Source organism: Lynx rufus, unplaced genomic scaffold, assembly GCF_022079265.1.
Source record: "Lynx rufus isolate CCGP_SWC_20201006 ecotype Redwood Valley unplaced genomic scaffold, mLynRuf1.p SCAF_15, whole genome shotgun sequence".
Taxonomy (NCBI): Eukaryota; Metazoa; Chordata; class Mammalia; order Carnivora; family Felidae; genus Lynx; species Lynx rufus.
Window position 1 is genome coordinate 52,988,077 of NW_025814829.1, and position 14,906 is coordinate 53,002,982.

At 38.3% G+C, this 14,906-nt stretch overlaps 1 protein-coding gene across 2 annotated transcripts in view; it reads right to left on the reverse strand.

Moving 5' to 3' along the window:
• The window catches only part of DCAF6 (DDB1 and CUL4 associated factor 6), a 134,436-nt gene that overhangs the window by 84,616 nt on the left and 34,914 nt on the right, over window positions 1–14,906 (reverse strand). For both annotated transcript variants that reach the window (XM_047077057.1, XM_047077056.1), the window contains exons 5-7: window positions 4,153–4,266; window positions 3,386–3,521; window positions 574–788 (exon numbers count right to left, since the gene is read on the reverse strand). In XM_047077057.1, the coding sequence (XP_046933013.1) occupies window positions 574–788; window positions 3,386–3,521; window positions 4,153–4,266 (465 nt within the window). The remainder of the gene's footprint in view (window positions 1–573; window positions 789–3,385; window positions 3,522–4,152; window positions 4,267–14,906) is intronic.

The following is a 14,906-nucleotide window of genomic DNA, read 5'->3' on the forward strand; positions in this document are numbered from 1 at the left end:
TACCATTTTCCATTCATATGTGGTCAGCAATCCCCTCCTCCCCCGATTGTGTGTGTGCGTGTATTTTAGCTTGCCTTTTTCTCATTCGCTCAGATGTGTTCTGTAAAATAAACCCACGGATGTATGCCACTCGTTCATAATTGTGAAAGAGAGGCACCATCAGGAGAGAAGGGGATTGCTGTCCACATGTGAATAGAAAATGGTAACAGATACAACTCCTATTGGTGTATGAACAGAAACATTTAGTCTCTTGGGAATTTACACCTCCCATTTTTTATTATTTTAATCGCTTTTCCCGCAACTGTTAGAACTGTTGATATTTCTTGCTTGCCCTGTGCCTCCACAAAGTTAAAGAAACATTTTGCTATTAAAAATTTTCTCTTTAAAAATGTTTCACAATACTTTTTTCTAGTCAGCCCCTGTTCTTCCAGGTATATTCCAAGTCCTCTTTCAAAACTTCGACTACAAATGTCTTGCGAATCAATTCTATTTTTTGAAGGCCTACAGGCCCCAGGAGTCACTGAGTCAGTGTCTTCTGAACTGAATGAAGAACATGGTTTTGAGTAAGCTTACCTCTTCTCTTCTTTCTTCTGCAGAAGGAGTTTTAAGTTCTCGTGCTGTATCATCTTTCGGGTCAAAAAGATATATATAATCTGAAGAGTAACTAACGAGAATCTCTTGGCCATCTTCGCTGTAACACAGAGATGTCACCCTGCAGGACTTATTATTAAGATGGGAAGGGATAAAACGGGCAACCATTCCAGTAGTTCCTCGACCTGCATAATTCCCTAAATAAGAAAATAGGAAGTTGTATAATTTTTTTAAGAAAAACATTTTAAAAACTCTTAATCTGAATTATGAGATATGTGATTTAATGTAACAATATAAAATCCAAACTATCCTGTTCTATTTCTAGAAGAGGCTCTTTTCTCAATAGTCTGATTTTATAACAAAATAATAAAGAATACAGCATAAAGTCTACATATCTTTTAAAAAATTTCCTGAGTTGCTGGAATTCCAGATTACATAAAGCATTTAATTAGAAATATGAGTTATTTAATCAGTTAAAATGATTTATGATTTAGGGGCACCTGGGTATCTCAGTCGGTTAAGAGTCCGACTTGATTTCAGCTCAGGTAACGATCTCACAGTTCTGGAGTCTGAGCCCTGAGTTGGTCTCTGTGCTGACTGACGGCATACAGCCTGCCTGGGATTCTCTCTCTCCCCCTCCCCCACTCGCACTTTCATTCTTTCTCAAAAGTAAACATTTAAAAAAGATAGCAAATAAAAATTTTTTTTAATTTACATTCACTTTTCTTCTTTTCCTTTCCTTCCCTCCTTCCCCTTCCTTTCCTCTCTTCCCTCCCTTTTCTTCCTTCCCTTGCTTCTCTTCCCTTCCCTCCCTTTGCTTCCCCTTCCTGTCCCTCCCTCTCCTTCCTTCCCTCTCTTTTCTTCCTTCCCTCTCTTCCCTTTCCTTCCTTCCTTTCTCCTCTCTTTCCCATCCCTTCCCTCTGCTTCGCTTCACTTCCCTTCCGTCCCTTCCTTCCCTCTTTCTTTCCCTTCCCTTCCTCCTCCCCTCTCTTCTCCTCTCCCCTCCCCTCTCCTTTTTTCTTTTCTTCTCTTTCTTTTCTTTCTTTCAGTAATCTCTACATCCAACATGGGGCTCAAACTCATGATCCTGAGATCTCTTCCAACTGAGCCAGCCAGGCTCCCCTATGTTTTTAAAAGATTTTTGATTGTCCTGAAATTTTCCTCTTATAACATAACGAAGGGGGGGTAGTATTCCAACTTTAATTAATTTTGGTAGTCATCAACATAATACAGTATAATAGAGAAAGGGTCAACTGGCATTTTGTGCACTGGAGGTCTGGGAATGCTAAATTCTGAGAGTCCCATAAAACTGTACGATCACTGCACAAGGAGGCCTTGTTCTGCCGAAAATGTCAACCGTGTCCCATCTGTTGAGAAATAGTAAGTTAGCCTACAATTTCATATTATATTACTACTGTTCCCCCTAAAAGTGCATATCCAGATACACAAGACACCTCAATCACGGTTCCAAAACCAAACCAAACCCCACCTCGTCCTCCCATTTCCATAATCTACGTTCATTTTTACTGGACATAAATTGACCCTGAGCTTGACACTGTTAGTTTCTGGCCAAGTCCATTTTTATTTTGGGCAATACAAAATATGCGAATATATGTAAGTGTGTACATATGTTTGTATATTTGGTGGGTATGTGGGTATAAAATCCTGGCCTTCCCTTACTGAAAAATGCTGAAGAACGATGGCTTTCAGTTGGGTATTTCAGAAGTGGTTTGATCCCACAGTGGATGAGGAGCGAATGAGGAGTTTTAGATGGATTCAACAGCATAGCTAACAGTACTTTAGGCATAAACATATGCTATACAGTAACACAAAGCCAAGTCACTGTTCTTTCTAACTCTTCTGTCTCCTGCAAAGAGAAATTAGGAAAGCCAAGTGCCGGGGCACCTCGGTGGTTCAGTCAGTTGAGCATCCAACTCTATTTCGGCTCAGGTCATGATATCGGGGTCGTGGGATTGAGCCCTGCGTTGGGCTCCATGCTGAGCATGGAGCCTGCTTGGGATTCTCTCTCTCTCTCTTCTCTCTCTATCCCTCTGCCTCTCTCCCCTGTTTGCTCTTTCTCACTCTCTCTAAATTGAAATTAAAAAAAATTTTTTTAAAACAAGGAAGGCGAAGTGTTGTGGGCTGATAGTGTCCCCCACAAAATTCACGTCCACCCAGAACCTCAGAATGGTTCTAGAATATTTGGGATATTTGGAAATAGGGTCTTTGCAGATATAATTAGTAAGATGAGGTCATAACTAGATTAGAGTGGACCCTAGATCCAATATGTCCTCATACAAGGAGGAAAATGTGGATTCAGACACACATACGGGAGAATGGCATGTCAACACAGAAGCAGAGATTGAAATGAAACACTTAAAAGCCAAGATGAATAGCAATCACCAGAAGCCAGAAGTATGCAATAGATCCTCCCTGAGAGCCACCAGCAGAAAACCCTGTGAAACCCTGATTTTAGACATGTAGGCTCCAGAAACGTGAGAATCAATTTCTGTTCTCTTAAGCCACCCAACATGTGGCAATTCATTATGACAGTCATAGGAAACTAACATGTCAACTGTTACAACTTTTTAAGGTGACAAACTACAAAAGCATCACACTGATAGGGTCATAAAACCTTGGTAAAATGCTGTTTTTCTATGAATCCGTATTATTTAATTACATTGTGTTTACTTTTATGACAAACTAATGACATTTTAAAACTGCAAATATGTCCTATAGATTTATTCTTTGAACTGACAGAATCTTATATTTTCTCTAACATACAGCTGTTTACCTGTGGCTCTTGTGCCCAGCATTCGCCGATCATATATTCGTACTGAGCTATCTGAACAGCCGACAGCAAGATAATAAGGTATCGGTGGACAAATAGCTACCGAGGTGGCGGCACGTCGGCAGTTAATTAAAATATCCTATGAAAGAGAAAACACCAGCGTCACAGAGCTCTGCCACAGAGAGGATACTCTAAAGATTTAAAACACTTGAACATTAAAAATACTATCCTTTGAATTAGAAGAAAATAACCTTTCTTAAAAATCCTAAGCTAGGATGATAATGAGAAGGAAAACAACAACATGGTTTTCTTTTCATTTATTTTTCAGATATCTGTTAGTGTTTCTAACAAATTCAGCTGACGTGAGATCAAAATAGATATACGTGGTCAATATTCCTCCTCAGCAGTTTATCACTATAAGGAAAATTCCTTTTTTTTCTTTTTTTACAGCTTGCTACACAATTCCAAAATTGACTTCTAACACAACATTGTAAATTTTCCTTATAAACCAATCAAAAGAAAAATCATATGGAAAGATAAATTGGAGGTTAAAAAAGCAAATAATATTTGAGTAATGAAAATTACATTCTGAAAAAGAAAAAACAAAAATTACTCCAAAATACAAGACTAAAACTGAGTAATTATGTTAGGTCAGCAAGATTTAATGAAATTAAATACATCCACAATCTTAGAACCTAGAGATAACTTATTGTCCGATTTTAATTATAATGTTAATTTTTTTGTCACTTGTACAAAAATTTGATTCTTACATCTTTGCAATCTTCTTTCGTGCAGCTAGTTTTGATGCGTGTGTCAAACCACCTAACAGTTCCGTCTTCACCACAAGAGAGAAAAGTATACGGGTCATTGGGTACAGTCATAATCTGAAGGTGAAAACAAAAGTACAGGTAATGTTACTGAGCACTTGGATGGTTTTGAAAGACATCGCTACCGTTCCATAAAATAAAATGAAGAATAAATAATAAAGTAAAACTGTCTTCTTATTCACAGACGATCTGATCATGTAAGCAGAAAATCCTATGTAATCAATTTTTAAAAAATTTATTAGAATAAGCGAATGTAGCAAAGTTGCAGGATACAAGATCAACATGTAAAAATCAATGTCACGTCTCTATACCAGCAACAAAATCATCAGATACTGAAATTTTAAAAATAATATCATTTACAATAACATGAAAAATATGAACTACTTAAACATATGTAAGACACATGATACTGAAAATTATAAAACATTGCTGAGTAAAATTAAAGTCCTAAGTAAAGTAAGGGAGATGTATTGTGTTCATGGATTGGAAGATTTTTTTTTTTATTTTAGAGAGAGAGAGAGAGCACATGAGGTGGAGGAGAGGGGCAGAAGAAAAAACAGAGCGAATCTCAGGCTCCACGCTCAGCACAGGGCCCAGGGCTCAATCGCACAACCCTGAGATCATGACCTGAGCTGAAATCAGGAGCCAGACGTTCCACTAACTGAGTCACCCAGGAGCCCCTCAATTGTATTTTTTTTTAGTTTATTTATTTATTTTGGGAGTGTGCATGCGCACGAACGGGGGAGGGGCAGAGAGAGAGAGAGAGAGAGAGAGAGAGAATCCCAAGCAGGCTCCACACTATCAGCACAGAGCCCAATGCAGGGCTCCATCTCAGATCATGACCTGAGCCAAAAGCAAGAGTTGGATGCTTACCGACTAAGCCAACCAGGTGCCCCTCAACTGCATTTTTTATACACTACATTTAGAAATTAAAATCCTTGGGGCGCCTGGGTGGCGCAGTCGGTTAAGCGTCCGACTTCAGCCAGGTCACGATCTCGCGGCCCGTGAGTTCCAGCCCCGCGTCAGGCTCTGGGCTGATGGCTCAGAGCCTGGAGCCTGTTTCCGATTCTGTGTCTCCCTCTCTCTCTGCCCCTCCCCCGTTCATGCTCTGTCTCTCTCTGTCCCAAAAATAAATAAACGTTGAAAAAAAAAAATTTAAGAAATTAAAATCCTTAAAAAGATAACATTTATGACTGTACCAAAATATCAAATACTTAAAAAATTTAAGGAAATCTAGAGTAACACCACATAAAAATTGTAAAATATTGAGAGAAATTAGAAACCTTAATAAATGCAAAACTATATCATCTTCATTGATTAGAATATGTAATAATTGTTAAGATATTAGTTTACCCTGTATTTATTTTTAAATTCAGTATAATAACAATCCAACTTTCAGCAAATTGTTTTTTTGCTTTTTGTTTTTTTAGTTTATTTATTTTGAGACAGACAGACAGACAAAGAGAGCAAGCAGAGGAAGGGCAGAGAGCGAGCGGAACAGAGGATCTGAGGCCGGCTCTGCGCAGACAGCAGAGAGCCCACACAGGGCTCAAACTCACAAACCGTGAGATCATGACCTGAGCCAAAGTCACACACTTAACTGACTGAGGCACCCAGGTGTCCCAGCAAATTGTTTTTGTTGGAAACCAATATGCTGGTTTGAAAAGTTATACTGAAACACAAAGAATCTTGAAACCGTTGACTCTACTAGATACGAAGATTCATTACAAAGCTATTGCAATTAAAACAGTTTGGTATTTTAAAAAGTACAAATAGGCCAACGGTGCAAAATAGAGTACAGAAATGGATCTATCCACATAAGAACTCTTAATTTATTATTAATGGCACACTGAATAGCAACAGCAGGGAAAACAATCTTTACCATAAAAGATGGTGGGTAAAATCCATATGGAGAGTGATATCGGCAAAATTGCAAAACAGGATGCCTCAACTCATTCCCCTAGAGAAACACTGGCTTTTAATAACAATATAAAGTCAAAAAGCCTTTATGAGAATACCAAAGACCAGTTAAGAAAGCAATATACCAGGAAAGTTCAAAGCCAAGTACAGCCATAATGAAAGGAATAAGAAAAGCTTATTTCATTTCAATTCACACCAGAGCCTTCCCCAAGGCAGCACAGCACAAAACTGGGGGGGGGGGGGGGGCGGAGGGGGAGCGGGGCGGGTGGAAAGCCCAACTTGCAGCTTCTCCATTGGAAAGGAAAGAGAAGACTGGAATGTATGTCCAACATTCCAGCTTACAGGCAGGTGGAAGAGGGCTACCAAGGGACTAGTTTCTGTCTCTCCTGACTCAGCATTGATAAAACTTGAGAGAACAAAAGAGAGCACAGTGGCTTCCTTGCAGGATCACAGATGGAAAAGGGAGCAGAATGGAATGGAAAATTCCATCTCTCTGAATGGACCGGAGAAGATGCATCCTCATAAAAAGTTTAAGGGACCTCCAGAATCTCTAGCTGGGCTGACTGGTGAAGACCTTCCCTACACAAAACCCGTCTAAAAAGACCAGGAGAAGATGGCTATTTTTTCCAAAGCAAAAACCACAACAACAAAATAATGAGGCACACAAAGATACAGTGTAACAGCCCAAAGGAACAAAATAAATTTTCAGTAACTGACCCTAATGAGATGAAGATCTACGAACTGCCGAAGAAAAGAATTCAAATTAATCGTACTAAAGAAGCTCGCCAGTGAAGTAAAAACTGCAGAAAGAGGCAAATGGTAATTTTAGACATGAAGAATATAATAACATTTACCAATTTACTAGAGGTGATCAACATCAAGCTTGATCAAGCAGAAAGAAGAATCAACAAACCTGAAGACAACTCATTTGAAATTATTGTGTCAGAGGAACAAAAAGGAAGAATGAAGGAAAGTGAAGAAAACCCTAAAAGACTTCTAGAACACAACAAACTGAGCAATATATATGGAAGTTCCAGACGAAGAAAAGGGAGAAGCAGAGAGCTTGTTTGAAAAAATAATGGCTGTAAACTTTCCAAATCTTCCCAAAGAAAATGGACAGCCATACTCAAAAAGCTCAACGGACTCCAAGTACGATGAGCCCAAAGAGGCCACACTAAGACATATTATAGGCAACCTGTCGAAAGTCAAAGAGAGAATCTTGAAAGTAGCAAGGGAAATGTGAGTCATCACGTACAAAGGAGCTCCCATTATATCAGTGGATTTCTCAGCACAAACATCACAGGCCAGGAGGGAATGGGATAATATATTCAAAGTGCTGAAAGAAAAAGAATAACAACAACAACAACCACCACCACCAAAAAACCATGCAAACCAAGAATACTATATCCAGCAAAACAAAAGAAAGACCTTCCTGATAAACAAAAGCTGAGGGATTCAGTCCATCACCACAAGATCTGCTTTCCAAGAATGACTAAAGGGAGTCCTTCAAGTTAAAACAAAAAGTACCAGACAGCAAAACACACAAGCATAGAAAAACATAAAGGTTTGGGGGCACCTGAGTGGCTCAGTCAGTTGTGCGTCCGACTTCAGCTCAGGTCATGACCTCACGGTTTGTGGGTTCGAGCCCCGCGTCGGGCTCTGTGCCGACAGTGCCAAGCCTGCTCTGGGTTCTGTGTGTTTGTCTCTCTCTCTCTCTGCCCCTCCTCCACTTGTGCTTTCACTCTCTCTCTCAATAATAAGTATTAAAAAAAAATTTTTAATATAAAGGTCTCTGGGAAAGGTAAACAGACAACTACAGAAATCTTTATAAACATGATGTGTAAATCACTTTTAATTTGGGCATAGAGTTTAAAGGATAACAGTGTTAAAATTATTGTAACACTGGAGTCAATGAATACAACATACACAAAGATGTGATATGTGACAGTGAAAATAAAAGGGGGGAAGGAGGAACACCTAGGTGGTGGCTCAGTCCATTAAGCATCCAACTCTTTTTTTAAAAAAATTTTTTTTAACGTTTATTTATTTTTGAGACAGAGAGAGACAGAGCATGAACAGGGGAGGAGCAGAGACAGAGGGAGACACAGAATCTGAAACAGGCTCCAGGCTCTGAGCTGTCAGCACAGAGCCCGACGTGGGGCTCGAACTCATGGACCGTGAGATCATGACCTGAGCCGAAGTCGGACGCTTAACCGACCAAGCCACCCAGGCGCCCCACATCCAACTCTTGATGTTGGCTCAGGTCATGGCTCTTGATTCACAAGTTCAAGCCCCACACTGGGCTTGCACTGACAGCATGGATTGTGCTTTAGAGGTTCTGTCTCCCTTTCTCTCTGCCCCTCCCCAGCTCATGCTCTCTCTCTCCCTCAAAATAAATAAATGAACTTTAAAAAAATAAAATAAAGTGGGGGAAGGATGTAACGGAGTAATTTGTGTATGCGACTGAAGTTGTTACCAGTTTTTTTTTTAATTTTTTTCAGTGTTTATTTTTATTTTTTGAGAGAGAAAGAGAGAGAGAGAGAGAGAGAGAGAGACAGACAGACACAGAATCCGAAACAGGCTCCAGGCTCTGAGCTGTCAGCACAGAGCCCAATGTGGGGCTCGAACCCACAAGCTGTGAGATCATGACCTTAGCCGAAGACGCTTAACTGACTGAGCCACCCAGGCACCCCCAAGTTGTTACTAGTTTAAGATAAGTTGTTAAGTTGAAAAAAAAAAAAAAATTTAAAAAAAAAAAAAAAGGGGCGCCTGGGTGGCGCAGTCGGTTAAGCATCCGACTTCAGCCAGGTCACGATCTCGCGGTCCGTGAGTTCGAGCCCCGCGTCAGGCTCTGGGCTGATGGCTCAGAGCCTGGAGCCTGTTTCCGATTCTGTGTCTCCCTCTCTCTCTGCCCCTCCCCCGTTCATGCTCTGTCTCTCTCTGTCCCAAAAATAAATAAACGTTGAAAAAAAAAAAAATTAAAAAAAAAAAAAAGATAAGTTGTTATAACTTTAAAATGTCTTACATAATCCTTATTTTAACCACAATGAAAACATCTGTAGAAGATGCACAAAGGAAAGGAATCAAAGAATGTCAATACAAAAAAAAGAAAATCATTGAAAACATAAAAACAAGAGTAATAAAATCATTATAAGACACACAGAAAAAAATGGTAAAATGGTAATAGAAAGTACTTCCCTATCTGTACTTTAAGTAAATAGTACACTACCAAGTGGGAAGTTTATAGCAGTAAATACCTACATTAAAAAATAAGGAAGATCTCAACCAACAATTTACACTTCGAAGAACTAACAAAACAACAACAAATTAAACCCAAAGTTAGAAGAGGAAGGAAATAATAAAGACTATAGCAGAAATAAAGGAAATGAAAGATAGAAAATATCAATGAAACTAAGTTGGTTTTTTCATTTTGAAATATGAGAAATATTTATTTATTTTGAAATATTTATTTATTTTGAAAGTGAGAGAGAGAAAGAAAACACAAGAGGGGGAGGGGCAGAGAAAAAAATACCAAACAGGCTCCTGAATCTCATGAATCCTGAGATCATGACCTGAGCCGAAATCAACAGCTGGACGCTTAAATGACTGAGCCACCCAGGCATCCCTGAAAGTTGGTTTTTTAAAAAGATCTTCAATATTGACAACTCTTCCCTAGACTGAGAAAAAAAGAGAAAAGACTCAACAGAAATCAGAAATGAAAGAAGAGACATTACTAACTATGTCCCAGAAATAAAAAGCAACTTAAGAGACTTGTATGAATAATTATACAACAACACATGGAACAACCCGGAAGAAACGGATGCATTTCTAGCAACATACAACCTATCAAAACTAAATCATGAAGAAATAAACAATTTGAACAAACCTGTAAATAGTAAGGAGATAGATCAGTAATCAAAAACATGCCAACAAAGAAAAACCCAGAACCAGATGGCTTCACTGAGGAACTTTACCTACATTTAAGGAATTAACACCAGGGGGTGCCTGCGTGGCTCAGTGGTTGAGTGTCTGACTTCGGCCTAGGACATGATCTTGCCGTTCCCAAGTTTGAGTTCTGGGTCAGGCTCTGTGCTGATAGGTCAGAGCCTGGAGCCTGTTTTGGATTCTGTGTCTCCCTCTCTCTCTCTGCCCCTCCCCTGCTCATGCTCTGTTTCTCTCTCTCAAAAATAAACATAAGAAAGAAAGAAAGAAAGAAAGAAAGAAAGAAAGAAAGAAAGAAAAAAAGAAAGAAAAGGGAGGGAGGGAGGGAGGGAGGGAGGGAGGGAGGAAGGAAGGAAGGAAGGAAGGAAGGAAGGAAGGAAAGAAAGAAAGAAAGAAAGAAAGAAAGAAAGAAAGAAAAAGAATTAACACCAATCCTTTTCAAAAACTTCAAAAAAAAAAAAAAAAACAACTGAAGAAACAGGAACACTTCCAAATTCATTCTATGTGGATAGCTTTATTCTGATACCCAAACCAGACAAAGATACTAAAAGAAAATAAAACTATAGACTATATCCCTGATGAATACTTATATAAAACTCTTCACAGAATACAAAAAAAACAAAACAAAACAAAACAAAACAAAAAACACACGTTAAAAGGATTATTCATGCTTCGGATTCTGTGTCTCCCTCTCTCTCTGCCCCTCCCCGCTGACTCTGTCTTTCTCAAAAATAAGCATTAAAAAAATTTTTTTTAACAGGCAAAGGACTTCAATAGACATTTCTCCAAAGAAGATATACAAATGGCCAACAAACACAAAAAGGGATACTCAACATCACCAATTATTAAGGAAATGTAAATCAAAACCACAGTGAGGTATCTCCTCACAACCATTAAAATGGTCATCCCCTCAACAGGTTGAGCCTCAGACTTCAGCTCAGGTCATGATCTCAGGGTTCATGAGTTTGAGCCCCGCGTTGGACTCTGTGCTGACAGTTCAGAGCCTGGAGCCTGCTTCAGATTCTGTGTCCCCCTCTCTGTCTGCCCCTCCCCTGCTCATGCTCTATCTTACTGTCTCTCTCAAGAATAAACATTAAAAAAAATAAAAACAAAATAAAATGGTCACTCCTGGAAAAAAAACCCCAGAAAATAGAAAACAAGGATGTGGAAAAACTGGGACCCTTACGCACTGTTGTTGGGACTGTAAAATGGAACACCTTCTATGGAAAACAGTATGGAGGTTCCTTAAAAAATTAAAAGTAGATTTATCACATGACCCAGCAATCCCACCTCTGGGTATACACATCCAAAAAATTGAAAACAGAATCCCAAAGATATATTTGCACCCCTAGGTTCATTGCAGCATTATTCACAATAACCAAGGGGTGGAAGCAGCCCAAATGTCCACTGATGAGTAAATGAGGAAATGGACTGTATGCTACACACATACAATCAGAGAGGAATAAGCCTTAAAAAAGAAGGAAATCCTGCCATAGACTGATATGGATGAACCTTGCGAACACTATGCCAGTCACAAAAAGACAAAATACTGCATGATTCTGCTTACACAAGGTATCTAAAACTCAGAAACAGAAAGTAAAACGGAGGTTGTCAGGGGCTGGGGGAAAAGGGAATAGCAGAATTGTTCAATGGATAGAGTTTGGTTTAAAAAAAAATTGATGGGGCGCCTGGGTGGCGCAGTCGGTTAGGCGTCCGACTTCAGCCAGGTCACGATCTCGCGGTCCATGAGTTCGAGCCCCGCGTCGGGCTCTGGGCTGATGGCTCAGAGCCTGGAGCCTGTTTCCGATTCTGTGTCTCCCTCTCTCTCTGCCCCTCCCCCGTTCATGCTCTGTCTCTCTCTGTCGCAAAAATAAACGTTGAAAAAAAAAAAATTTAAAAAAAAATTGATTCCAACTACATTGTATATGCATTCAACAAAAACACCCTTGGCAAATGGATATATATATATATTATTCAAATGTCCTTAAAGGGAATGCCCCTTTGTATGCTGTTTGGGATTCTGATTTAATTTTCCAAGAAAATAAGTTACGTTAATATAAAAATCCATATGGAGAAAAAAAAGTTTACTCCCACTTCATGCTACCACAAAAATCAAATCCAGGTGAATTATAAGATCTAAATGCAAAGACAAAACAATAAACTTTAAAAAAAATTTTTTTTTAATGTTTACTTTTGAGAGACAGAGCATAAGCAGGGGAGAGGCGGAGACAGAAAGGGAAACACCAAATCCAAAGCAGGTTCCAGGCTCTGAGCTGTCAGCACAGAGCCCGATGAGGGGCTTGAACTCATGGACTGTGAGATCATGACCTGAGCCAAAGTCGGCGCTTAATCGACTGAGCCACCCAGGTGCCCCAAAACAATAAACTTTTAAAAAGGAAAATGGAAGAATATCTCCATAACCTCGAGACAGGAAAAAATATTCTGACCAGGATGCAGAAAGCACTAACTAATAATAAAGGAAAAGACTAATATATTAGACAATATTAAAAACATGTCTTCATCCAAAGACACCATTAGGGAGAGGTGGGGGGAGTGGGCACAATGGGTGATGGGCATTAAGGAGGGCACTTGTTGGGATGAGCACTGGGCGTTATACATAAGTGATGAATAAATCAATTAAACAAAACAAAACAAAGACACCATTAGGAAAGTGAAAATACAACCACAGAGTAGGAAAAGGCAGGTCTATATGCAGAAGACATTAAGAAACTCCTATAAATCAAAAAATAATGAAATAAGATGAAAAATCCAATAGAACGACTGGAATTTTGAACAGGCACTTGACACATGAAGAGATGATCAACTCCAGCAGTATCAACAGGGAAAGGCATTTGAAACATAAAATGACACTACACAAACTCCCAAAATGAGAAATTAATAATACCAAATGTTGGCAAAGATGAGCAACAATAGAAACTCTTGCATGCTATTGGCAGGAATATAAGTTGTTACGATTATTTTGCAAAATTATTTGGTAATATCTCTAAAACAAACAAATATGTGGCCATCTGGCTGGCTCAGTTGATTGTGCATCTGACTTTGGCTCAGGTCATAATCTCACAGTTTGTGAGTTTCAGCCCCACATTGGGCTCTCTGCTGTCAGTACAGAGCCTGCTTTGGATCTTCTGTCCCCCTTGCTCTCTGCCCCTTCCCCACTTGCACTCTCTCCCCAAAATAAATAAACATTTAAAATAAATAAATATCCTATGGCCAAGCAAGTCTACTTCTAAGTACATACCCAATGAAGTATATATGCATTTATGTACTTAAAATCATGTGAAGGAATGTTCTCCAAACTGGAAATCAAATTTAAAATTTTCATCAACATAACAATCCATCAATCATGGTACATTCACACAATGGAATACTACACAGCAATGAACAAATTATAGTTGTATCCAACATAGATGAATTTCACAAATTATTAAATATCGGAATGAGGGGGCTTTGGGGATACTTAATGCTTTCATATTTCTTAACTTAGATAGTTGCTACATGCATAGATTTACTTTATGATAATTTACCAAGCTATATACTTAGGATTTATATACTTTTCCTATGTGTTTTGTACTTCAATTAAAAAAAAAAAAGTTTAATGGTAGATGGAATAAGGTCAACATACATCTAATCAGAATTCCAGAAGAAAAAAACTCTCCATTTGGTAAAGAATAACTAAAGACCTATTGACTGCAAATTTCCCACATTTTTCTAGATGCCAGTTTCTCAGACCAAAACATCAGTAAATTCCAACTATGACAAATAAATAGGAAATCTAAATCTAAGAACATGGTGGTGACATTAATGACGGGAAAAACAGCAAAGAAAAATACAATTAAAAGCAGTCAAGGCAGAAAGACACATTAACTAAACAGAAATGACAATTAGACTGATGATTGAGTTCTCAACTTCAACAATGAAGTCAGAATACAGTAGAATATCATCTGAAACAAAATAACTATCAAACTAGAAGTCTATATCCAACAAAACTACCTGTGAAGAATTGGTATGAAAGTCTTCATTTTCTGGAAAAAGACGAAAAGGGAAGGAAGGAAGGAAAGAAAAGGATAATTGGAAACAAAAATTGTTTCTAATAACAAACCTGCACAAAAAGAAACTCATAAAGAATTTATTTTATATACACAATGACCCCACATGGAAAAATCTGTGGTGGAAGAGCCAAAGGTATTAGTAAACAAATACTAACTAACAAGACAATGATTAATATTTCATTCATGAGAGAAAAGATGTAACTAAATTCAGAACAATATAAACATATGAACTCAGACAAGGGATGAAGAGATTACAATGTTCCAAAGGGCTTTATTCAGAGAAGGGCAAAGGTATTTATTGATTTTAGACTTTGTTGCTAATTTTTAAAACGGGAATGTCTATTTTCCATGCAAGTAGCAGAAACAAAATAGAAAGCAAAATCCTCAATTTCAAAAGAAGAAAAAAGACGAGTGGGGAATGTATAGAGGAAAAAAAAACAGAAAGAGAAAGCAATTAATAAGATATATTAATAGATCCAAATATATCATTTTTCATAATAAATGTGAATTGACTAAAATCTCCAGTTCAAGGCCAAAATTGTGAGAATGGATGAGGAAATCAAATCTAGCTATATACTACTTCTTTAAGTACACACCAAAACATGAGGTTACCAGAGAACTGAAATTCAAATCACAGAAAAAGATACATCAAGTTAACACAAATAATGGGAAACCAATGAACGTTCTGATACAAAGAAATGACACAAAAAGATTTTAAAAGAGCATTCTGTAGAATAAGCAATTTTTCTGAACAAGTTAAGCTGT